Below are 27,678 nucleotides of genomic sequence, written 5' to 3'. Positions count from 1 at the left end.
ATCTACTCCTTAGCAAGCCACCATACCTCAACATCTGGGGAGAGAAATGACAGTCCTACAAACTACTGCTGGATGTACTGCAGCTTCTATTTTACACTTAGTAAAGAGACATTTTTATTCTTCTACTTCTGGCCAGATTCCTTATACCACTTTTCTACTGCACCAATCACCATGACACAACACCTCATTAGGGCCACTACCACTCCCATCCTCTGCACTGGCTTCTCAGGGGCTCGCTGTGTCCTCTAATGCTGAGATGACTCTGCTCATTCTGTCCTTGTTTGTACAGTAAAGCTGACAAGTGAGGTGAATAAACAGGTAATGTCCAGCTGCTCTAGTGGTCACTCACATTTTAAAAACAGCTGATGTCAAAGAACAGTAGATTGTAATCACGTCAATCAGCCTCTCCTCAACCATTACTGGCAGATCAATGGGAGCAGTTGTCAGCCATAAAGCAGTTGTCAGCTGTCTCTTTCAGCAGAACGGACGGAGCTCATGACTGTTATGTCCTTCATAATCTGCATGAGGATTTCACCATCACCCAGGAATAAGAAGAAGTACTGTAGATACACAATAAGGAGCTGAGTGAGGAGAGGACATTTCCTCTAAGACAGGCCAAGATGAGGAGCTGGTGGCTGTCTCTGCTGCTCGTCTCTGCTGTCACATTACACGGCTGTCTCTCTGACACTACAGAGCCTAAGGTCCAAGATGGAAGATCTATAGGAGACGTCATTGACCTCTACAACCAGATGGAGGGGGTCACATACTTATATAAATCCCTGGACCAGCTGCTCCCTGTCCCACTGGAGGTAAGGCATAGTGTTAAGAGCGAATATTCGTATAACAAATTTTTATCGCGAATACCGGCACGAATATTAGACTATAGTGCTATATATTCATGATGACGAATATTCATTTTTTTTGTTTGTATTTTTTTAACACAGTTACATCAGGTGATCGTCCCTCCCTTCTTCTTGCTTGTGGGCCAATGAGAAGGCTTTGTCTGAGCTTAGCAACATCCCTAGCAACCAATAGGAAAGCTGCCTCCCCCTTACTATATAAGAACCTCCCCAGCAGCCATTTTCTGAGAGAGAGAGCAGTGTTATTGCTGAGCTCTGTGCTTTGTGTTATTACATTAGACAGTTATCTCATATATATAATGCAGACAGTCAGTGCAGGTTATATCCTGATATAGTGGAGCTGATCGGGTCCAGTGCAGGGTGTTAGGCAGTGTGATAGGGATTACTGTCCATACGTACATGCTACAGACACAGTGCTGTGATGTCACAAGTTGCGTGAATTACGAAAAAATATGTGCATCATTAATTGCTGAAAATTTGCAATCGCGAATATATTGGAGCACTCTATCTGCATATAAAGCTATTGTAACGTTCTGCCGTGCCGACCATTTTCTCCAGTCTCACGAAACTTCTAGCAGCTTGAAAAATGTAGCATAAGTGACCCACGCCGGTATTTCGCACGCATTACGCAAATAATACATTGCTGATATTCGCAATCAAGAATATAATCTTGGATTCGTGAATGTATGACAAATATTCTACAAAATGTTCGCGAAATATTGCAAATTCGAATATTGCCCCTGCTGCTCATCACTAGTAAGAGCTCTTTCACACTTGCGTTGTCCGGATCCGGCGTGTACTCCATTTGCCGGAATTACACGCCGGATCCGGAAAAATGCAAGTAAACTGAAAGCATTTGAAGACAGATCCGTCTTCAAAATGCGTTCAGTGTTACCATGGCAGCCAGGACGCTATTAAAGTCCTGGTTGCCATAGTAGCAGTGGGGAGCGGGGGAGCGGTATACTTACAGTCCGCGCGGCTCCCGGGGCGCTCCAGAGTGACGTCAGAGCGCCCCATGCGCATGGATGACGCGCCATGTGATCACGTGATCCATGCGCCTGGGGCGCCCTGACGTCACTCTGGAGCACCCTGGGAGCCGCACGGACGGTAAGTATGCTGCTCCCCCGCTCCCCACTACACTTTACCAGGACTTTAGCGTTCCGGCAGCCATGGTAACCATTCAGAAAAAGCTAAACGTCGTATCCGGTAATGCGCTGAAACAACGTTTAGCTTAAGGCCGGATCCGGATCAATGCCTTTCAATGGGCATTCATTCCGGACCCGGCCTCGCGGCAAGTCTTCAGGATTTTTGGCCGGAGCAAAAAGCGCAGCATGCTGTGGTATTTTCTCCTGCCAAAAAACGTTCCGGTCCGGAACTGAAGACATCCTGATGCATCCTGAACGGATTTCACTCCATTCAGAATGCATTAGGATAAAACTAATCAGGATTCTTCCGGCATAGAGCCCCGACGACGGAACTCTGTGCCGGAAGAAAAGAACTCAGGTGTGAAAGAGCCCTAAGGCCTACATTTCATGTAAAGCTTGAAATTTTATCTATGTATATATATATATATATATACGTATGTATGTTCCGTGATCAGTCAAAAACGCAACCATCAATTTCAATGACACTTGGTATACACATCCACATACACACAGCTTTACGGCAGGTTTCCATAACAACCCAGCCATTTTTCTTCACTGCTGTTGGTTAACTTTAAAGGGGCAGGGTGCTGTGGATGACACTGTTAGTTAAGGGAGCGGAGTGCTGTGGAGGTCACAGTTCAGGGGGCAGGTAGGGTGGCTATTCAGGCCACCCTTAAAAGACAGCCTTAAAAACCCCGCCCCCAGGTCCCACTAAGCCACGCCCCCTCCCACTTCGCAGCCGACAGGGATTGAAAAAATTAAGGTAAAAATCAACTTCTGCAGGGGTGGGAGGGAGGGTGACTTGCTCCCTGCAGCTCACTCTCAGACAGTAAAGTGCTGCTGTCTGAGAGTGAGCTGTTCAAAAGAACGGAGGACAGGGAGTCTGAAAGCCGGACTGTCCGGCCTAAAACCGGACCTCTGGCCCCCCTAGGGGCAGGCTGCTGTGGAGGTCACAGTTAAGGGGACGGTCCGCTATGGAGGTCAGTGTTAAGGGGCAGATTGCTGTAGAGGCCACTGTTAAGAGGACGGGGTGTTGTGGAAATCACTGTTAAGGAAATGGGGTACTGTGGAGGTCACTAATAAAGGGGTGGCTGCTGTGGAGGTCACTGTTAAAGGGGTGGACTAGTGTGGAGGTCACTGATAAGGGGGTGGGTTGCTGTGAAGGTCACTGTTAAAGGGGCGTGTGCGGTGGAGGTCTCTGTTAAGGGAAAAGGGAACTGTGGAGGTCACAGTTAAGAAGGCGGGGTGCTGTAGAGGTCACATTTTAAGGGAACTGTGGCGAAACCAACCTCGCCACTGGGTTTTGGAGGGGGCTGTTTAAAAGCCTCTTGCCTCAGGATTATGGCCCATAGTAACTTTGGAGGAGAGAACGGACCGGCCGCACAGCTTAAATCTGTCTGTAGAATTGTATTTTATGTTATTATGCGTTCGGTTAAATTGTATGTTATGTGAGGGCACCCAGATAGCTAATATTATTGTATTCGTGTATTCTGAGTGCCATTCACCTAATGATATGCACTCAGACTTGAGCTATCTGGGGATATGTTAAATGTCTGTGTTTGCTGTGGGGGTGTGCCATTGTGTGTTTAAATGGTGATGTCTGTCCTGTTGTCTCCACATGTGTATTGATGATCTCCCTTTGTCCTGAGAGATAATTGGATTGCCTTCGGTTGTCTCTGGGACAGAGAGGAGGAAACCATGGTGCATTGTGGGGATGTGTTGTGTCTGTTCTGTATTTGCAAGACTGTGGTGAAAGCCAGGCTGGGTGTGCCAGCACATGTCTCGTTATTGGGGGGATTCCCTGTATGCTGTTGGAGACTGATTGCCAGGAGTGTAAGCTGACTGTACGCTTTTCCTGTTCGTCTGCTGACAGCTATTTGCGAGGTTCCAGTTTGGAGTGCTATTTTGTATCCAGTTCGGGAGTTTGGTGTTCTGCAGTAGCTGTGCCTGTCTCTCAGAAAGGGGCATATCGCCTAAACTGATTTTAACCCCTTGTCTGCTGAAACGGTCCGTTACATTGGTTGCAGCAGTGGGATCGTTCCTACAGCCAGAAGGACAGCTACAGGAGACACCATTTCTGTGGATTCTACAATTTAAGGGCAACGCATGTCTCAGTACAGCGACCCTAAAAGCACCAGGATGGAACCAGCAGTGGAGTACAGATACTCTGTGGAGGAATTTGACCGTATGATGTGGTTGCGGCTGAACTTTTTCGGACCCAATCCAGCTGAGAAATACGTGAAGTTCGTGAGGAGTCTAGTGTTCAAGACCCTACTATACCGGGCAGAAGGTGACGGTCAGCTGCCACATTGGGTGGACCTCCATCGGAAGTTACAGTTGCGGGACAGTGGGAGCCCAGTCTCCATTCCCCAGCGGCAGTGTGAAGTGCAGGGAGGGGAGAGCAGCGGCCTCCCTCCCCAGCGGCAGGCTAAGTTACAGGGGGCAGAGGTAGTTGTTCCTGCCCCCCAGCAGCAGCATGATTTTTTGGGAATTGGGAGCCTAGTCTCCATTCCCCAGCGGCAGTGTGAAGTGCAGGGAGGGGAGAGCAGCGGCCTCCCTCCCCAGCGGCAGGCTGAGTTACAGGGGGCAGAAGTAGTTGTTCCTGCCCCCCAGCAGCAGCATGATTTTTTGGGAATTGGGAGCCTAGTCTCCATTCCCCAGCGGCAGTGTGAAGTGCAGGGAGGGGAGAGCAGCGGCCTCCCTCCCCAGCGGCAGGCTGAGTTACAGGGGGCAGAGGTAGTTGTTCCTGCCCCCCAGCAGCAGCATGATTTTTTGGGAATTGGGAGCCTAGTCTCCATTCCCCAGCGGCTGTGTGATGTACAGGGAATTGGGAGCCGAGTCTCCATTCCCCAGCGGCAGGCGGAGTTACAGGGGGCAGAGACAGTCGGTCCTGTCCCCCAGCAGCAGCAGGATTTGTTGGGAACTTGGAGCCTAGTCTCCATTCCCTAGCAGCAAATTAACGCACCAGGGGGAGACAGTAAGCCCCACAACTGTGCAGATGGGACCGTAGTCTCTGCACTCACAGCACAGGGGGTAGGGACAGTCGGTCCTGTCCCCCAGCAACAGGGCTGTTTAGCCAAAGAGGAGACAGTCGGTCTCCCCCTCAAACAACCAGATCTCCAGCCATCTCCGCAGGGATACCAGGAGGAGGAGGTAAGCGAGCCCTCCCCTTCCCAGCTACTTCCCAACTGAGTTCTGGGGGCAGGGGATGAGCCTGCAATACCCACTGATCCCTTCCCAGCGGAAGAGCTGGCATCAGGGCAGAGAGCCGCTAGCCTATGCTCTACCAACCCCCTTGTTACAGGACTGGCTTGTACCCCCCTCACCCCAGCGGAAGAGCTGGCATCTGGGCAGAGCAAAGTCGGCCTCTGCCCACCAAGTACCTACAGCTCCATGCTGGAGAACCACAAAGCAAGGAGTAGCAGATGCACACTCAACAGCTGGGGACCTACAGAACAGAGCCAGGCACCAAAATTCAACAGGTCCAGTATTGGGTTGTGGGTGGGCTGCCAGACTAACTCAGGTACCGACCGGCGTGAGGTCAGGTATCTGGTTAGTCTTCCCTGGGGGGGGGGGGGGAGATGTGTGGCGAAACCAACCTCGCCACTGGGTTTTGGAGAGGGCTGTTTAAAAGCCTCTTGCCTCAGGATTATGGCCCATAGTAACTTTGGAGGAGAGAACGGACCGGCCGCACAGCTTAAATCTGTCTGTAGAATTGTATTTTATGTTATTATGCGTTCGGTTAAATTGTATGTTATGTGAGGGCACCCAGATAGCTAATATTATTGTATTCGTGTATTCTGAGTGCCATTCACCTAATAATATGCACTCAGACTTGAGCTATCTGGGGATATGTTAAATGTCTGTGTTTGCTGTGGGGGTGTGCCATTGTGTGTTTAAATGGTGATGTCTGTCCTGTTGTCTCCACATGTGTATTGATGATCTCCCTTTGTCCTGAGAGATAATTGGATTGCCTTCGGTTGTCTCTGGGACAGAGAGGAGGAAACCATGGTGCATTGTGGGGATGTGTTGTGTCTGTTCTGTATTTGCAAGACTGTGGTGAAAGCCAGGCTGGGTGTGCCAGCACATCAGACCACTGCTGACCCTCAAGACGGAGCCTTGTCTCGTTATTGGGGGGATTCCCTGTATGCTGTTGGAGACTGATTGCCAGGAGTGTAAGCTGACTGTACGCTTTTCCTGTTCGTCTGCTGACAGCTATTTGCGAGGTTCCAGTTTGGAGTGCTATTTTGTATCCAGTTCGGGAGTTTGGTGTTCTGCAGTAGCTGTGCCTGTCTCTCAGAAAGGGGCATATCGCCTAAACGGATTTTAACCCCTTGTCTGCTGAAACGGTCCGTTACAGGAACACAGCTCTGTAGAGGTCACTGTTAAGGGGCGGGTTATTGTGGAAATCACTGTTAACGAGACGGGTACTGTGGAGGTCACTAATAGAGGGACGGCTGCTGTGGAGGTCACTGTTCAAGGGGTGGGCGCTGTGGATGTTACTGTTAAGGGGGCAGGCCACTGTAGATGTCACTGTTATCGTGTATACTGTTTATCTTTTAACCACACTCAAACATTACATGAAATAGATGCATAAGATCCCATAAGCTCCATTCACAGCAACACATCTGCTGGTCGCTACTAGGAAGTCATGAGAAAGACCGGCTCTGGATGTGGAACTATCCGCCGAGCTCTCACAGTGCACTGCTGTACGATAACAGGAACTGTGGATGCAGCTTTGGATGTGATCGGAGAATAAATCAGGATCAGTAGACTAAAGATTGGCAGGTGAAATTGGTTCTGCATTTTAGGCTACATGCACACGACCGTATGTGTTTTGCGGTTCACAAATTGCGGATCAGCACAAAAAAAAATGATGCAGTTCCGTATGGCATCCGTTTTTTGTTGATCCATTTTTTTGCGAATCCATTGTAATAATGCCTATCCTTGTCCACAAACTAGAAAAAAATAGGACATGCACAATTTATTTTGCGGAGCAACGGAACGGACATACTGATGCGGACAGCTCACGGTGGGCTGTCCGCGTTTTCTTGCAGACCCATTGAAATTAATGGGTCCACATCCTATCTGCAAAAAATACGGATCGGACACGGAAACAAAATACGGTCGTGTGCATGAGGCCTTATGCAGACAAATACTGAGAAGTCACGTTCACTCCTGGAAAACAGTGAAATTGTAAACTTTTGAGGCTTCACTGTCGACTTCACCAAACAAAATACATTACAAAAGAGGCAGAAGATTTATGTTTTTATCCATCTATTTTTCACAGGAAGATGAAAATCTGAACAGAAGACGCTTTATCATTAAAGAGACAGTGTGCCTCAAATCCGAGAATCCTAATTTATCGCAGTGCGATTTCAAGCACGACGGAGTGAGTAACGATAATTGAGGGAAATTTACATAAGAATCTCAAAAAATATCTGTTCTGACTGTTACATCTGTTCTGTATGTTACATCTGTTCTGATCGTTACATCTGTTCTGATCGTTACATCTGTTCTGTATGTTACATCTGTTCTGATTGTTACATCTGTTCTGACTGTTACATCTGTTCTGACTGTTACATCTGTTCTGACTGTTACATCTGTTCTGACTGTTACATCTGTACTGACTGTTACATCTGTTCTGACTGTTACATCTGTTCTGACTGTTACATCTGTTCTGACTGTTACATCTGTTCTGATTGTTACATCTGTTCTGACTGTTACATCTGTTCTGATTGATACATCTGTTCTGATTGATACATCTGTTCTGACTGTTACATCTGTTCTGATTGTTACATCTGTTCTGACTGTTACATCTGTTCTGACTGTTACATCTGTTCTGATCGTTACATCTGTTCTGACTGTTACATCTGTTCTGACTGTTACATCTGTTCTGACTGTTACATCTGTTCTGACCGTTACATCTGTTCTGATTGTTACATCTGTTCTGATCGTTACATCTGTTCTGTATGTTACATCTGTTCTGATTGTTACATTGTTCTGACTGTTACATCTGTTCTGACTGTTACATCTGTTCTGACTGTTACAAATGTTCTGACTGTTACATCTGTTCTGACTCTTACATCTGTTCTGATTGTTACATCTGTTCTGACTGTTACATCTGTTCTGATCGTTACATCTGTTCTGATTGTTACATCTGTACTGACTGTTACATCTGTTCTGACTGTTACATCTGTTCTGATCGTTACATCTGTTCTGACTGTTACATCTGTTCTGACTGTTACATCTGTACTGACTGTTACATCTGTACTGATTGTTACATCTGTTCTGATCGTTACATCTGTTCTGACTGTTACATCTGTTCTGTATGTTACATCTGTACTGACTGTTACATCTGTTCTGACTGTTACATCTGTTCTGATTGTTACATCTGTTCTGATCGTTACATCTGTTCTGATCGTTACATCTGTACTGACTGTTACATCTGTTCTGACTGTTACATCTGTTCTGTATGTTACATCTGTTCTGACTGTTACATCTGTTCTGTATGTTACATCTGTACTGACTGTTACATCTGTTCTGACTGTTACATCTGTTCTGACTGTTACATCTGTTCTGACTGTTACATCTGTTCTCTTGTGATGACTTCATGCTCAGATATACTGCACAAAGACCTCTACAAGGAGCAGTGATACTGAGCTGTGAAGGACATAACACTGCTGAGTTCATGGTGGGAGTATAATGGAGTTTCTAGAGGGTATTCTTTTCTACTGGACATTTCTCTCCCATGCACAGACGTTATTCTAGGATTGATAGGGATTTTAGTAGACCATGTGCCATACCAGGAGGTGGTAATCCTCCGGGGGGGGGGGGGCAGGAGCAGCAATATGCGCTCCTGCCCGTACTCCCTGCGCTGCTGCAGCCCTATTCATAAATTTCACAGTCCGTACTCTGTACTCCGCTGAGCTGTCCGCAGTGTACAGAGAACCGAGTTTTAAGCGCACAGGGAATGGTGCACTTTACAAAAGACAAAGAAAAAGACTAAGAAAAAAAAATTATTAATAAAGTATATTGCAAAAAGTTTTATTAGGGCATTAGGGACATCATATAAAAATTTGATACAAAGGTTCAGTTACTCTTTAAGGTCAGGGAAAAGGAATATACACAGAGTCTTTTTGCGGATGATATTCTGTTGACCTTATCTAGACATCTTTATTTTTGACTCTGGAGAAATTTGGATTATTATCAGGACTTCAGGTCAATGTCGAGACGTTAGAAATGATGTAATATGCAGGAAAATGCACAGAAATTGGTAGAGTGAAACTTTGGGTTTATTAAAAAGGAAAAATACTTGTCTTACTCAGGAATAAGTATTTGCAGAGACCGAAAGGATTTATATCAGTTTAACTATAAGGAGATGTATAAAAAAATAAAGGCTTGGAAAGATAAGCAACTTTTTTAGGTAGAATTAATGCATTAAAAATGATGATTTTGCCCCAGGTTTTATATTACTTTAGATGTTTACCGATTAATATGAGTAGAAAAGATCTAGATTTATTACAGAGGGAATTCTTAAATTTTATATGGAATAATAAAAAGCCAAGAATAGCAATTAAAATAATGACGATATAAGTAATAGGAAGGGGGGGGGGGTTGGTCAGTTCCAAATTTATTAAATGATTATAAGGCAGCCCAAGTAGCACATATGATGAGAACTAGTAGGGTCGGAGGAGGCCACTTTGGGTGGAATTGGAAGAGGAATTGATGTATCCATTGACATAGGAGGCGATTATTTGGGCATAGGAGAAATCTAAACTGTAGTGTTTTGGAAGAGCCCCGGTGGTGGAATTTTCTTTAAAACTATGGGAAGAGATATATAAGAAGAACATTAAAACCATCAGGATCCGTGGTAATGGGATTTTATGGGGATCATCTGTTTGAACGAGGGTTGAAGGAAGAGAATTTTAGTTGATGGGTAAAGAAAGGTATTGTAAGAACACAATTAGAGATGAGCGAATGTCCAAATATGTTTTTGTGTCTCCATTTTGTGAACACCATATTTTTTTTATTCTCCTGCCGATCGTCTTGTGCAGGGGCTAGTTTTTTGCAGGAAGAGTTGACGTTTTTATTGGTACATATGATTTTTTGATCATTCATTATTACACTTTATGGGGCAAGGTGACAAAAAAATTGGTTGTTTTAGCAGTTTTTATTTATTTTTACAGCGTTCACCTGAGGGGTTAGGTCATGGGACACTTTTATAGAGCAGATTGTTACGGATGTGGCAGTACCTAATATGTCTACTTTTTCTTATTTAGGTTTTACACAATAATAGCATTTAGAAAACCAAAAAAATGATGTTTTAGTGTCTCTATAGACTGACAGCCATAGCTTTTTTTTTTTTTTTTTTACCGATTGTCTTAGTTAGGGTCTAATTTTTTGTGGGATGAGGTGAAAGTTTTATTAGTACTATTTTGGGGGGCATACACCTTTTTGATCGCTTGATGTTGCACTTTGTGTGATGTTAGGTGACAAAAAAATAGCTTTTTTGGCACAGTTTTTTTTGTTTTAGTTTTTTACGCTGTTTACCTGAGGGGTTAGGTCATGTGATATTTTTATAGAGCAGGTTTTTACAGATGCGGCGATACCTAATATGTCTACTTTTTATATTTATTTCACTTTGACACAAAAAAATGATGGATACCATGTTCTGAGAGCTATATTTTTTTATATTTTTTTGAGCGATTTTTCTTATGTAGGAGCACATTTTTTGTGGGATGAGGTGACGGTTTTGTTGGTAACAATTTGTGGGACATACGCCTTTTTTATCACTTCAATTGGTGTTGCACTTTTTGTGATGTGAGATGACAAAAATGGGTTTTTTTGACACTTTTTTTTTTTGTGTTTTTTTAATGGCGTTTATTGGACTGGGTGGATCATGTGATATATTAATAGAGCCGACCGTCACGGATGCGGCAATACCAAATATGTCTTTTTTCATTTTTTTTTTCCATTTATAAAATTATTTTTTTATTACTTACCAGGGGAATTTTTATTTTTTTTTACATGTGAAACCTTGTTTTTTGTATTTTTTTGTAAAACACTTAATTTTTGTATTTTTTATTTTACACTTTGCGTCCCCAATAAGGACATACAAGACCTATGGGGGACATTTTACATCACTTATTTTTTTTCCCTATTGAATTCTCCTGTAACTGCGGCTTACATAGTAGCCCCAGTTACAGGGGAAATACACCCCCCAGAGAGGCTGTACAGTGGTATACTGCGCTGTACAGCCTCAGTGCAGGGCTGATCGAGGTCTATGAAAGACCTGACAGCTCCTGCACTCTCCCGGCACCGCGGTCACATGACCACCGGGGGGGGGGACAGGAAGTGCATAGCACATAGTGTATACAGTGATCTAGAAGGCGCCTGGGAACTGTCTCTGCCTTGTCTCTGGGGTGGCCTTCTGTCACCGACAGTGGGCCCCCTGCTCGGCAGATGCACGATCAACGGGCAGACTTGAGGTGGTTAATTAATAAATCTATCACAGAGCACCTTCACCAGTGTAAAACCTAACCTTTAATAATGTTCATTAAAATACCCCAATAAGTGCAGATAAGTATTTATTCAGGCTGGGAAAAGGGGGACAATACTGCAGAAAGGAAAAGATCTCACCCTCAGCGCTGCCCCTACAGACTAAACCTGGCCTACAAAAACTGAATGGACGCCCTGATAGGGGTGATCCCATGTCAGGAACCTCCTAAACATCGTATATACCACCACATAAAGAGACCTAACACTGGGATGAGTCAATTTAGAAAACGATAGATCTGAATGGGATGTTCCATTTGGTGAGTTTATTAGGTTAGTGCAGATTTCTAGTTTTGTGAAACAGATTTTTGAAAGAGAGGAAGCTCGGGAAACATGGCTGGAAAACTTATATATGCTGGACCCAACCAGAAAAGGTAGAATTGTAGGATATTAATGACTCACAGGAGAGTAAATTAGACAACAGGCTGAAATGGGGAGATTATTTAAAGATAGATTGGACAAGAGAAAACTTTAGCAGAGGTATAAGAGTCGTGGTAGAAACATCATGGAAGTTGTATCATAGAACTAATCCAAGTAGAAGAGCCAGGATTTATACCATGAATAATAATAAATGTCATAGAGGGTGCGGTAAGAAAGAAGCATATGTGGTGGGACTATGGAATCGTAGGTAGGTTCTAGAGTGATGTTATAGAGATGTTGAATGAGATATTAAGAATACGAATGACCTTGTCCTCTGACTGTATCTAATATTTTTATACAGCAAGTAATAGTTGCAAGAAAAACATACCTGGCGAGAATCTGTTCCTAAATTTGAGGATTTGATAGAAAGGATACATTTAATTAAATGTGAGAAAGATTAGATGCAGTTAGATACTGCTCCTACGGTATGTACAAGACTATAACTACTATAATACTGCTCCTATGTACAAGACTATAACTACTATAATACTGCTCCTATGTACAAGAATATAACTGCTATAATACTGCTCCTATGTACAAGACTATAACTACTATAATACTGCTCCTATGTACAAGACTATAACTACTATAATACTGCTCCTATGTACAAGACTATAACTACTATAATACTGCTCCTATGTACAAGACTATAACTACTATAATACTGCTCCTATGCACAAGAATATTACTATAATACTGCTCCTATGTACAAGAATATAACTACTATAATACTGCTCCTATGTACAAGAATATAACTACTATAATACTGCCTCCTATGTACAGGAATAGAACTGCTATAGTACTGCCTCCTATGTACAGGAATATAACTACTATAATACTGCTCCTATGTACAAGAATATAACTACTATAATACTGCTCCTATGTACAAGAATATAACTACTATAATACTGCCTCCTATGTACAGGAATATAACTACTATAATACTGCTCCTATGTACAAGAATATAACTACTATAATACTGCTCCTATGTACAAGAATATAACTACTATAATACTGCCTCCTATGTACAAGAATATAACTACTATAATACTGCTCCAATGTACAAGAATATAACTACTATAATACTGTCTCTTATGTACAAGAATATAGCTACTATAATACTGCTCCTATGCACAAGAATATTACTATAATACTGCTCCTATGTACAAGAATATAACTACTATAATACTGCTCCTATGTACAAGAATATAACTACTATAATACTGCTCCAATGTACAAGAATATAACTACTATAATACTGCTCCTATGTACAAGAATATAACTACTATAATACTGCTCCTATGTACAAAAATATAACTGCTATAATACTGCTCCTATGTACAGGAATATGACTACTATAATACTGCTCCTATGTACAAAAATATAACTACTATAATACTGCTCCTATGTACAAAAATATAACTATTATAATACTGCCTCCTATGTACAAGAATATAACTACTATAATACTGCCTCCTATGCACAAGAATATAACTACTATAATACTGTTCCTATGTACAAGAATATAACTACTATAATACTGCTCCTATGTACAAGAATATAACTACTATAATACTGCTCCTATGTACAAGGATATTACTATAATACTGCTCCTATGCACAAGAATATTACTATAATACTGCTTCTATGTACAATAATATAACTACTATAATACTGCTCCTATGTACAAGAATATAACTACTATAATACTGCTCCAATGTACAAGAATATAACTACTATAATACTGCTCCTATGTACAAGAATATAACTACTATAATACTGCTCCTATGTACAAAAATATAACTGCTATAATACTGCTCCTATGTACAGGAATATGACTACTATAATACTGCTCCTATGTACAAAAATATAACTACTATAATACTGCTCCTATGTACAAAAATATAACTATTATAATACTGCCTCCTATGTACAAGAATATAACTACTATAATACTGCTCCTATGTACAAGAATATAACTACTATAATACTGCTCCTATGTACAAGGATATTACTATAATACTGCTCCTATGTACAAGAATATAACTACTATAATACTGCTCCTATGTACAAGAATATTACTACTATAATACTGCTCCTATGCACAAGAATATAACTACTATAATACTGCTCCTATGTACAAGAATATAACTACTATAATACCGCTCCTATGTACAAGAATATAACTACTATAATACTGCTCCTATGTACAAGAATATAACTACTATAATACTGCCCCTATGTACAGGAATATAACTACTATAATACTGCTCCTATGTACAAGAATATATCTACTATAATACTGCTCCTATGTACAGGAATATAACTACTATAATACTGATCCTATGTACAGGAATATAACTACTATAATACTGCTCCTATGTACAGGAATAGAACTGCATTAATACTGCCTCCTATGTATAAGTATATAGCTGCTAATACACACTGGGGTAACTCTCCAGGTTCTGCAATGTTGTCTTCATATTGTTGGACTCCCTTTCTTTTCTAATTGTGTCATCGTTAGTTATCTTCTCATGTTCAGTCAGATACATTTGGATTCAGGTTATGATAAGGATGATGATAATGATTGTATTTGTGTCCTGCAGGATGTGAAGATCTGTTCTCTGGATCTGGTTGAGGAGGATCCTGAGGATATAATGTGCACCAGTCTGAACAAGGTAACACAACTAGAGATGAGTGAAGTTATGAAAAAATTACTTATTTACAAAACGCATTTATTTGTAAGTAGCGGGCGCAGAGACGGTGAGCGGTGATTGTGTCGACAACTTACCCCCCCCCCCCCACACACACATACATCGCTGATCGTGGCATCCGAGATGAAAAATGAGGGATTTCAGGCGTTAATCAGTATAATACTCATCATAATTATTTGAGTGCAAAGAGGCCGCTGCAGCCATCTTGAGTGAAGATCATACGTGAAATCATCATGGTGGCCGGTGTGGTGACGTCATATGTCACCGTGCACAAAATTTCACGCTGGATCTTTAATCAAGATGGCGGCGGCCTATTCGCTCTCAATCGGATGAGGCTAGTATGAATTTATATTATTCCATTTCAGGGAAATTTGATATGTTACTACGAAGCACAAGGAAAATCGGCTTCACAGCAAATCAAATTTTCCTTTAAATTTGGATTGAAGTCCACTTCGGACATTGGGATTCACAACCATAAAAGTTGACCCTTGACTAGAGTTGAGCGAACACCTGGATGTTCGGGTTCGAGAAGTTCGGCCGAACATCCCGGAAATGTTCGGGTTCGGGATCCGAACCCGATCCGAACTTCGTCCCGAACCCGAACCCCATTGAAGTCAATGGGGACCCGAACTTTTCGGCACTAAAAAGGCTGTAAAACAGCCCAGGAAAGAGCTAGAGGGCTGCAAAAGGCAGCAACATGTAGGTAAATCCCCTGCAAACAAATGTGGATAGGGAAATGAATTAAAATAAAAATTAAATAAATAAAAATTAACCAAAATCAATTGGAGAGAGGTTCCATAGCAGAGAATCTGGCTTCCCGTCACCCACCACTGGAACAGTCCATTCTCAGATATTTAGGCCCCGGCACCCAGGCAGAGGAGAGAGGTCCCGTAACAGAGAATCTGTCTTCATGTCAGCAGAGAATTAGTCTGCATGTCATAGCAGAGAATGAGGCTTCACGTCAGCCACCACTGCAACAGTCCATTGGCATATATTTAGGCCCAGCACACACACAGGCAGAGGAGAGAGGTCCCGTAACAGAGAATCTGGCTTCATGTCAGCAGAGAATCAGTCTGCATGTCATAGCAGAGAATCAGGCTTCACGTCAGCCACCACTGCAACAGTCCATTGTCATAAATTTAGGCCCAGCACCCAGGCAGAGGAGAGAGGTCCCGTAACAGAGAATCTGGCTTCATGTCAGCAGAGAATCAGTCTTCATATCATAGCAGAGAATCAGGCTTCACGTCACCCACCACTGTAAGAGTCAATTTTCATAAATTTAGGCCCAGAACCCAGGCAGAGGAGAAAGGTCCCGTAACAGACAATCTGGCTTCATGTCAGCAGAGAATCAGTCTTCATATCATAGCAGAGAATCAGGCTTCACGTCACCCACCACTGTAAGAGTCAATTTTCATAAATTTAGGCCCAGAACCCAGGCAGAGGAGAAAGGTCCCGTAACAGACAATCTGGCTTCATGTCAGCAGAGAATCAGTCTTCATATCATAGCAGAGAATCAGGCTTCACGTCACCCACCACTGTAAGAGTCAATTTTCATAAATTTAGGCCCAGAACCCAGGCAGAGGAGAAAGGTCCCGTAACAGACAATCTGGCTTCATGTCAGCAGAGAATCAGTCTTCATATCATAGCAGAGAATCAGGCTTCACGTCACCCACCACTGTAAGAGTCAATTTTCATAAATTTAGGCCCAGAACCCAGGCAGAGGAGAAAGGTCCCGTAACAGACAATCTGGCTTCATGTCAGCAGAGAATCAGTCTTCATATCATAGCAGAGAATCAGGCTTCACGTCACCCACCACTGTAAGAGTCAATTTTCATAAATTTAGGCCCAGAACCCAGGCAGAGGAGAAAGGTCCCGTAACAGACAATCTGGCTTCATGTCAGCAGAGAATCAGTCTTCATATCATAGCAGAGAATCAGGCTTCACGTCACCCACCACTGTAAGAGTCAATTTTCATAAATTTAGGCCCAGAACCCAGGCAGAGGAGAAAGGTCCCGTAACAGACAATCTGGCTTCATGTCAGCAGAGAATCAGTCTTCATATCATAGCAGAGAATCAGGCTTCACGTCACCCACCACTGTAAGAGTCAATTTTCATAAATTTAGGCCCAGAACCCAGGTAGAGGAGAAAGGTCCCGTAACAGACAATCTGGCTTCATGACAGCAGAGAATCAGTCTGCATGTCATAGCAGAGAATCAGGCTTCACGTCAGCCACCACTGCAACAGTCCATTGTCATAAATTTAGGCCCAGCACCCAGGCAGAGGAGAGAGGTCCCGTAACAGACAATCTGGCTTCATGTCAGCAGAGAATTAGTCTGCATGTCATAGCAGAGAATCAGGCTTCATGTCAGCCACCACTGCAACAGTCCATTGGCATATATTTAGGCCTAGCACACAGGCAGAGGAGAGGTTCATTCAACTTTGGGTAGCATCGCAATATAATGGTAAAATGAAAATAAAAATAGGATTGAATGAGGAAGTGCCCTGGAGTCCAATAATATATGGTTATGGGGAGGTAGTTAATGTCTAATCTGGACAAGGGACGGACAGGTCCTGTGGGATCCATGCCTGGTTCATTTTTATGAACGTCAGCTTGTCCACATTGGCTGTAGACAGGCGGCTGCGTTTGTCTGTAATGACGCCCCCTGCCGTGCTGAATACACGTTCAGACAAAACGCTGGCTGCCGGGCAGGCCAGCACCTCCAAGGCATAAAAGGCTAGCTCTGGCCACGTGGACAATTTAGAGACCCAGAAGTTGAATGGGGCCGAACCATCAGTCAGTACGTGGAGGGGTGTGCACACGTACTGTTCCACCATGTTAGTGAAATGTTGCCTCCTGCTAACACGTTGCGTATCAGGTGGTGGTGCAGTTAGCTGTGGCGTGTTGACAAAAGTTTTCCACATCTCTGCCATGCTAACCCTGCCCTCAGAGGAGCTGGCCGTGACACAGCTGCCTTGGCGACCTCTTGCTCCTCCTCTGCCTTGGCCTTGGGCTTCCACTTGTTCCCCTGTGACATTTGGGAATGCTCTCAGTAGCGCGTCTACCAACGTGCGCTTGTACTCGCGCATCTTCCTATCACGCTCCAGTGCAGGAAGTAAGGTGGGCACATTGTCTTTGTAGCGTGGATCCAGCAGGGTGGCAACCCAGTAGTCCGCACAGGTTAAAATGTGGGCAACTCTGCTGTCGTTGCGCAGGCACTGCAGCATGTAGTCGCTCATGTGTGCCAGGCTGCCCAGGGGTAAGGACAAGCTGTCCTCTGTGGGAGGCGTATCGTCATCGTCCTGCCTTTCCCCCCAGCCACGCACCAGTGATGGACCCGAGCTGCGTTGGGTGCCACCCCGCTGTGACCATGCTTCATCCTCATCCTCCTCCACCTCCTCCTCATCCTCGTCCTCCTCGTCCTCCAGTAGTGGGCCCTGGCTGGCCACATTTGTACCTGGCCTCTGCTGTTGCAAAAAACCTCCCTCTGAGTCACTTCGAAGAGACTGGCCTGAAAGTGCTAAAAATGACCCCTCTTCCTCATCCTCCTCCTCCTCCTCCTGGGCCACCTCCTGTTCCATCATCGCCCTAAGTGTTTTCTCAAGGAGACATAGAAGTGGTATTGTAACGCTGATAACGGTGTCATCGCCACTGGCCATGTTGGTGGAGTACTCGAAACAGCGCAACAGGGCACACAGGTCTCGCATGGAGGCCCAGTCATTGGTGGTGAAGTGGTGCTGTTCTGTAGTGCGACTGACCCGTGCGTGCTGCAGCTGAAACTCCACTATGGCCTGCTGCTGCTCGCACAGTCTGTCCAGCATGTGCAAGGTGGAGTTCCACCTGGTGGGCACGTCGCATATGAGGCGGTGAGCGGGAAGGCCGAAGTTACGCTGTAGCGCAGACAGGCGAGCAGCGGCAGGATGTGAACGCCGGAAGCGCGAACAGACGGCCCGCACTTTATGCAGCAGCTCTGACATGTCGGGGTAGTTGTGAATGAACTTCTGCACCACCAAATTCAGCACATGCGCCAAGCAAGGGATGTGCGTCAAATTGGCTAGTCCCAGAGCTGCAACGAGATTTCGCCCATTATCACACACCACCAGGCCGGGCTTGAGGCTCACCGGCAGCAACCACTCGTCGGTCTGTTGTTCAATACCCCGCCACAACTCCTGTGCGGTGTGGGGCCTGTCCCCCAAACATATGAGTTTCAGAATGGCCTGCTGACGTTTACCCCGGGCTGTGCTGAAGTTGGTGGTGAAGGTGTGTGGCTGACTGGATGAGCAGGTGGAAGAAGAGGAGGAGGAAGCCGAGAAGGAGGAGGTGGCAACAGGAGGCAAAGAATGTTGCCCTGCGATCCTTGGCGGCGGCAGGACGTGCGCCAAACAGCTCTCCGCCTGGGGCCCAGCTGCCACTACATTTACCCAGTGTGCAGTTAGGGAGATATAGCGTCCCTGGCCGTGCTTACTGGTCCACGTATCTGTGGTTAGGTGGACCTTGCTACAGATGGCGTTGCGCAGTGCACACTTGATTTTATCGGATACTTGGTTGTGCAGGGAAGGCACGGCTCTCTTGGAGAAGTAGTGCCGGCTGGGAACAACATACTGTGGGACAGCAAGCGACATGAGCTGTTTGAAGCTGTCTGTGTCCACCAGCCTAAATGACAGCATTTCATAGGCCAGTAGTTTAGAAATGCTGGCATTCAGGGCCAGGGATCGAGGGTGGCTAGGTGGGAATTTACGCTTTCTATCAAATGTTTGTGAGATGGAGAGCTGAACGCTGGCGTGTGACATGGTTGAGACGCTTGGTGACGGAGGTGGTGGTGGTGGTGTTGGTGGTACATCCCCTGTTTGCTGGGCGGCAGGTGCCAACGTTCCTCCAGAGGCGGAGGAAGAGGCCGAGGCGGCAGCAGCAGAATAGGCCGAGGCGGCAGCAGCAGAAGAGGTAGCAGGGGGAGCCTGAGTGACTTCCTTGGTTTTAAGGTGTTTACTCCACTGCAGTTCATGCTTTGCATGCAGGTGCCTGGTCATGCAGGTTGTGCTCAGGTTCAGAACGTTAATGCCTCGCTTCAGGCTCTGATGGCACAGCGTGCAAACCACTCGGGTCTTGTCGTCAGCACATTGTTTGAAGAAGTGCCATGCCAGGGAACTCCTTGAAGCTGCCTTTGGGGTGCTCGGTCCCAGATGGCGGCGGTCAGTAGCAGGCGGAGTCTCTTGGCGGCGGGTGTTCTGCTTTTGCCCACTGCTCCCTCTTTTGCTACGCTGTTGGCTCGGTCTCACCACTGCCTCTTCCTCCGAACTGTGAAAGTCAGTGGCACGACCTTCATTCCATGTGGGGTCTAGGACCTCATCGTCCCCTGCATCGTCTTCCACCCAGTCTTGATCCCTGACCTCCTGTTCAGTCTGCACACTGCAGAAAGACGCAGCAGTTGGCACCTGTGTTTCGTCATCATCAGAGACATGCTGAGGTGGTATTCCCATGTCCTCATCATCAGGAAACATAAGTGGTTGTGCGTCAGTGCATTCTATGTCTTTCACCGCTGGGGAAGGGCTAGGTGGATGCCCTTGGGAAACCCTGCCAGCGGAGTCTTCAAACAGCATAAGAGACTGCTGCATAACTTGAGGCTGAGACAGTTTCCCTGGTATGCATGGGGGTGATGTGACAGACTGATGGGGTTGGTTTTCAGGCGCCATCTGTGCGCTTTCTGCAGAAGACTGGGTGGGAGATAATGTGAACGTGCTGGATCCACTGTCGGCCACCCAATTGACTAATGCCTGTACCTGCTCAGGCCTTACCATCCTTAGAACGGCATTGGGCCCCACCATATATCGCTGTAAATTCTGGCGGCTACTGGGACCTGAGGTAGTTGGTACACTAGGACGTGTGGATGTGGCAGAACGGCCACGTCCTCTCCCAGCACCAGAGGGTCCACTAACACCACCACGACCATGTCCACGTCCGCGTCCCTTACTAGATGTTTTTCTCATTGTTATGGTTCACCACAACAACAAATATATTATTTGGCCCAATGTATTGTATTCAAATTCAGCGGGATATAAATTTGAGGCCTAGTATTTAGGCGCTGGGTGACCGGTATGGATTTAGTGACAGAATTAGACTTGGAAATGCACAGAAGCGTGTGTGTGAAGTTATTCTGAATGACCCAATGTGCACCTTGAATATTATATACCCTTTTTGGGATAGATTTCAAATAGCTCTGATATAGCAGGAACCACTAAATTATGAAATTGCTAAATTGGGAATTGTACTTCAACCCAGAACAAAAAATGTGCTTTGACGGGCACTAAATAACTTTCCCAGCTACAACAGGACAGCGGTAACGAGAGATTTAGAGGGATTTAAATTTGAGGCCTAGTATTTAGGCGCTGGGTCACCGGTATGGATTTAGTGACAGAATTAGACTTGGAAATACACAGTAGCGGGTGTGTGTGAAGTTATTCTGAATGACCCTATGTGCACCTTCAATATTATATACCCTTTTAGGGATAGATTTCAAATAGCTCTGATATAGCAGAAACCACTAAATTATGAAATTGCTAAATTGGGAATTGTACTTCAACCCAGAACAAAAAATGTGCTTTGACGGACACTAAATATCTTGCCCAGCAACAACAGTACAGCGGTGGGTAACGAGAGATTTAGAGGGATTTAAATTTGAGGCCTAGTATTTAGGCGCTGGGTCACCGGTATGGATTTAGTGACAGAATTAGACTTGGAAATGCACAGAAGCGTGTGTGTGAAGTTATTCTGAATGACCCAATGTGCACCTTGAATATTATATACCCTTTTTGGGATAGATTTCAAATAGCTCTGATATAGCAGGAACCACTAAATTATGAAATTGCTAAATTGGGAATTGTACTTCAACCCAGAACAAAAAATGTGCTTTGACGGGCACTAAATAACTTTCCCAGCTACAACAGGACAGCGGTAACGAGAGATTTAGAGGGATTTAAATTTGAGGCCTAGTATTTAGGCGCTGGGTCACCGGTATGGATTTAGTGACAGAATTAGACTTGGAAATGCACAGAAGCGTGTGTGTGAAGTTATTCTGAATGACCCTATGTGCACCTTCAATATTATATACCCTTTTAGGGATAGATTTCAAATAGCTCTGATATAGCAGAAACCACTAAATTATGAAATTGCTAAATTGGGAATTGTACTTCAACCCAGAACAAAAAATGTGCTTTGACGGACACTAAATATCTTGCCCAGCAACAACAGTACAGCGGTGGGTAACGAGAGATTTAGAGGGATTTAAATTTGAGGCCTAGTATTTAGGCGCTGGGTCACCGGTATGGATTTAGTGACAGAATTAGACTTGGAAATGCACAGAAGCGTGTGTGTGAAGTTATTCTGAATGACCCTATGTGCACCTTCAATATTATATACCCTTTTAGGGATAGATTTCAAATAGCTCTGATATAGCAGAAACCACTAAATTATGAAATTGCTAAATTGGGAATTGTACTTCAACCCAGAACAAAAAATGTGCTTTGACGGACACTAAATATCTTGCCCAGCAACAACAGTACAGCGGGTAACGAGAGATTTAGAGGGATTTAAATTTGAGGCCTAGTATTTAGGCGCTGGGTGACAGGTATGGGTTTAGTGACAGAATTAGACTTGGAAATACACAGTAGCGGGTGTGTGTGAAGTTATTCTGAATGACCCAATGTGCACCTTCAATATTATATACCCTTTTAGGGATAGATTCCAAATAGCTCTGATATAGCAGGAACCACTAAATTATGAAATTGCTAAATTGGGAATTGTACTTCAACCCAGAACAAAAATGTGCTTTGACGGACACTAAATATCTTGCCCAGCAACAACAGTACAGCGGTAACGAGAGATTTAGAGGGATTTAAATTTGAGGCCTAGTATTTAGGCGCTGGGTGACAGGTATGGGTTTAGTGACAGAATTAGACTTGGAAATACACAGTAGCGGGTGTGTGTGAAGTTATTCTGAATGACCCAATGTGCACCTTCAATATTATATACCCTTTTTGGGATAGATTTCAAATAGCTCTGATATAGCAGGAACCACTAAATTATGAAATTGCTAAATTGGGAATTGTACTTCAACCCAGAACAAAAAATGTGCTTTGACGGACACTAAATATCTTGCCCAGCAACAACAGTACAGCGGTAACGAGAGATTTAGCGGGATATAAATTTGAGGCCTAGTATTTAGGCGCTGGGTCACCGGTATGGATTTAGTGACAGAATTAGACTTGGAAATGCACAGAAGCGTGTGTGTGAAGTTATTCTGAATGACCCTATGTGCACCTTCAATATTATATACCCTTTTAGGGATAGATTTCAAATAGCTCTGATATAGCAGAAACCACTAAATTATGAAATTGCTAAATTGGGAATTGTACTTCAACCCAGAACAAAAAATGTGCTTTGACGGACACTAAATATCTTGCCCAGCAACAACAGTACAGCGGTGGGTAACGAGAGATTTAGAGGGATTTAAATTTGAGGCCTAGTATTTAGGCGCTGGGTCACCGGTATGGATTTAGTGACAGAATTAGACTTGGAAATGCACAGAAGCGTGTGTGTGAAGTTATTCTGAATGACCCTATGTGCACCTTCAATATTATATACCCTTTTAGGGATAGATTTCAAATAGCTCTGATATAGCAGAAACCACTAAATTATGAAATTGCTAAATTGGGAATTGTACTTCAACCCAGAACAAAAAATGTGCTTTGACGGACACTAAATATCTTGCCCAGCAACAACAGTACAGCGGTGGGTAACGAGAGATTTAGAGGGATTTAAATTTGAGGCCTAGTATTTAGGCGCTGGGTCACCGGTATGGATTTAGTGACAGAATTAGACTTGGAAATGCACAGAAGCGTGTGTGTGAAGTTATTCTGAATGACCCAATGTGCACCTTCAATATTATATACCCTTTTTGGGATAGATTTCAAATAGCTCTGATATAGCAGGAACCACTAAATTATGAAATTGCTAAATTGGGAATTGTATTTCAACCCAGAACAAGAAATGTGCTTGAACGGACACTAAATAACTCGCCCAGCTACAGCACTAGGGACAGATTTAGCTGGATATAAATTTGAGGCCTAGTATTTAGGCGCTGGGTGACCGGTATGGATTTAGTGACAGAATTAGACTGGGATATGGCCAAAAAATAAACAGACTATTGCTGGTTAAATGCACTTGGTGTGACAGCTTCACCCTGATGTAGGCTTTAGCCAAAAAACAACCACACCATTGAGGGTTAAATGCACTTGGTGACAGGCGCAGCTTGCCCCTGATTTTGTATATGGCCAAAAAATGAACAGACTATTGCTGGTTAAATGCACTTGGTGTGACAGCTTCACCCTGATGTAGGCTTTAGCCAAAAAACAACCACACCATTGAGGGTTAAATGCACTTGGTGACAGGCGCAGCTTGCCCCTGATTTTGTATATGGCCAAAAAATGAACAGACTATTGCTGGTTAAATGCACTTGGTGTCACAGCTTCACCCTGATGTAGGCTTTAGCCAAAAAACAACCACACCATTGAGGGTTAAATGCACTTGGTCGCAGCTTGTGCTGGCGCACCACAAGACACAAAATGGCCGCCGATCACCCCAGAAAAATGAGACTGACAAACGGTCTGTGCAGCCTAAAAACAGTGAGCAATTGAGGATCAGCAGCTCAATGATCCACAGCTGCAGATCGATCAGTTAATCAAGTCCTTTGGAGGAGTTAATCTGCCTAATCTCGCCCTACTGTCGCAGCCGCAACCTCTCCCTACGCTAATCAGAGCAGAGTGACGGGCGGCGCTATGTGACTCCAGCTTAAATAGAGGCTGGGTCACATGGTGCTCTGGCCAATCACAGCCATGCCAATAGTAGGCATGGCTGTGATGGCCTCTTGGGGCAAGTAGTATGACGCTTGTTGATTGGCTGCTTTGCAGCCTTTCAAAAAGCGCCAAGAAAGCGTCACAAAAGCGCCAAGAAAGCGACGAACACCGAACCCGAACCCGGACTTTTACGAAAATGTCCGGGTTCGGGTCCGTGTCACGGACACCCCAAAATTCGGTACGAACCCGAACTATACAGTTCGAGTTCGCTCATCCCTACCCTTGACCTGTAATGTTGCACAGTTTTCTTTTAGTCTGTTGGACTGTACAAAGTATCCATTTTTTAAATCTATCAAAGCTTCTGAGACGCTCCTCCCATTTTCTGACCATAATGCTTTAGGGTACTTTCACACTAGCGTTAAAGTTTTCCGGTACTGATTTCCGTCCTAGGGGCTCAATACCGGAAAAAAACGCATCTGTTTGGTCCTAATGCATTCTGAATGGAGAGCAATCCGTTCAGGATGCTTCAGGATGTCTTCAGTTCCGTCCCTTTTACAGTATTTGGCCGGAGAAAATACCGCAGCATGCTGCCAAAATTCCGGAACACTTGCCAGAATGCCGGATCTGACATTTATTTCCATTGAAGTGTATTAGTGTATTAGGCATTAAAATTACCGCACTGACGGATCCGGTCTTCTGGTCCGCGCATGCGCAGACCTTCAAAAATGTAAAAATAATAAATATCGGATCAGTTTTTCCGGATGACACCGGAGAGATGGATCCGGTATTTCAATGCATTTGTCAGACGGATCCGTAATCAAGATGGCGGCGGCCTATTCGCTCTCAATCGGATGAGGCTAGTATGAATTTATATTATTAGGCATTAAAATTACCGCACTGACGGATCCGGTCTTCTGGTCCGCGCATGCGCAGACCTTCAAAAATGTGAAAATAATAAATATCGGATCAGTTTTTCCGGATGACACCGGAGAGATGGATCCGGTATTTCAATGCATTTGTCAGACGGATCCGTAAAGAAATGCAATCTGTTTGCGTACAGATTTCCATATACGGCAGGCATTTCCGGCAACGGACCTGCCTGCCGGAATCCAACAACGCAAGTGTGAAAGGGGCCTTATAGTGCTGAGCTTGGTGAAAAAATATCCTGGACTCTTAAAGGTGGATCTGGATTTCTAGCTATTTAACCCTTGATAATCTGTGTTGTACAGTATGTCTTTCTCTAGAGTTCTGCCTTCTGTTTGGACCTTATTTGCTAATTGTTTTCAGCAATTCTCAGTTTGTCTCTTTCTGCTCAGGTGAAGATGAGTGTAGATGAGAACTGTTTACTATCCCTCAGGTGGAGCTTTCTTTCAGGTTCCATCTCAGCTCCACTAGTAGAGAGAACTCTGTAATATCCCTTAAGTAGATTCTTCATCTATCTCAGCTCCAAGAGTATACCGAAACCAATCTAATATTCCTCAGGTGGAGGCTTCTTCCAAGCTCATCTTCTGCTCCACTAATATAGTTGACATATTTGTAGTATTCCTCAGGTGGAGGCTTCTTTAAGTCTCCATCTCTGGTCCACCAGCATAGCAAGAAAAAGTAGTGTGTAGTAATGCAGGGTTAGTAAAGTACAGCACCTGGAAGAAGGTCTCCACTGGCATCGGTGAGACTTGTGTAATATTCCTCAGGTGGAGGCTTCTTCCAGGGTCCATCTCTGTTCTACTAGTATAGATGAGACCTGTGTAATACTTCTCAGGTGGGGTCTTCTTCCAGGATCCATCTCTGTTCTACTAGTATAGATGAGACCTGTGTAATACTTCTCAGGTGGAGTCTTCTTCCAGGGTCCATCTCTGTTCCACCAGTATAGATGAGACCTGTCTAATATTCCTCAGGTAGATTACTTTTTCAGACTCCATCATTGTTCCAGCAGTAGTACAAGAGAGACATGTGTAGAGGCCTCTTCCAAGCTCCATCTCTACTCCACCGGTATAGGTGAGACCTGTGTAATACTTCTCAGGTAGAGGCTTCTTTCATCCTCCATATTTACTCCACCAATATAGGTGAGACCTGTGTAATACTTTCTTCCAGGCTCCATCTCATCTCCACCAGTACAGATTTGTCTAGTGTTCCTCAGGGGGAGGCTTCTTCCAGGTTCCATCTTGTTCTACCAGTGTAGAGGAGACCTGTCTTCTTTTCCTCAGTTTAATGCTTCTTCCAGGCTTTGCATCTTCTCATAGTTTATCACTTGCTCTATGGATTCTCCACATTACACACCATTTATTCTTTGTTTTATTCAGAATGTCCGTATCAAAAGGAATGGGAAAAGGAAATGTAAGTCTGGAAAGTTGTGTTCAAAACCAGGAGGAAATAGTGGCATATTTGGCGTATCCATCAAATGAGTGAAACCATCTGTCCTGTTTGTAGCAAAGTCAGAGACGTAGCAGAGCTAGAGACGTAGAGCGACAACATCATGTAAATTCTGTTTAAGTAATGATTCGGCCTGATATCCATAAATAAAATGCTCATATCAAACCTCGCACTTTATATTGAGTTATTTCTGTGAAGAATGATGATGATTATGATTGATGATGGATGATGTTACTGACTGATGATGATTGATATGGATGGAAATATATACAATAAATTATTGAGGTGGATGATGACTGATGATAGTACCGATTAACAATGATGGCTGGAGAAGTGTGAGGAATGATTGGAGAGGATGATGTATGAAGTATTATAAGTAACGGTAATGATTTATGATAATTGATGAGAAATGATGTGGGATGATGATGGCCGATGACTAGTGATGCTCAAGAGGGTGAAGGTGGTAATAATATTAACAATATTGCTAATGAATATGTTAATGAAGAATGGTGGTTCTGACAGCCGAGCCCCTGCTGTATAGGTCGGCATCAGTGCATACACCCATGCTGGAGCTTTAACCCTTTGTATGCCGCAGTGTGTGGAGGGAGGAGGCTTCCTCTCCTAATGTATTGTAATGCATTGCAGGGGGGATCAGACTTCAAAAAGTTTAAGTCCCACAGTAGGACAAAAATAAAAGTAAATTTTTTTTTTTTGAAAGTGGTTTTCATAATAAAAAAAAAAAGTTTCAAATAAACAAACACCCCT

General features: G+C 44.1%; 1 protein-coding gene across 1 annotated transcript; it reads left to right on the top strand.

Annotated features, from left to right (window-relative positions):
* The first annotated feature begins 533 nt into the window (after positions 1–533).
* Positions 534–27,078, top strand: LOC122938507 (cathelicidin-related antimicrobial peptide Bf-CRAMP-like). Its single transcript, XM_044294059.1, has 4 exons — positions 534–809; positions 7,296–7,397; positions 14,590–14,661; positions 26,844–27,078. Exons 1-4 carry the CDS (start codon positions 621–623, stop codon positions 26,943–26,945), a joined length of 465 nt encoding a protein of 154 aa, XP_044149994.1. The 5' UTR covers positions 534–620; the 3' UTR covers positions 26,946–27,078.
* The last annotated feature ends 600 nt before the right edge of the window (positions 27,079–27,678 follow it).

The sequence above is a fragment of the Bufo gargarizans genome, chromosome 5 (assembly GCF_014858855.1).
Source record: "Bufo gargarizans isolate SCDJY-AF-19 chromosome 5, ASM1485885v1, whole genome shotgun sequence".
NCBI classification, from domain to species: domain Eukaryota; kingdom Metazoa; phylum Chordata; class Amphibia; order Anura; family Bufonidae; genus Bufo; species Bufo gargarizans.
The sequence above is the reverse complement of the archived record's forward strand: the minus strand, read 5'-3'. Positions and strand labels throughout refer to the sequence as shown.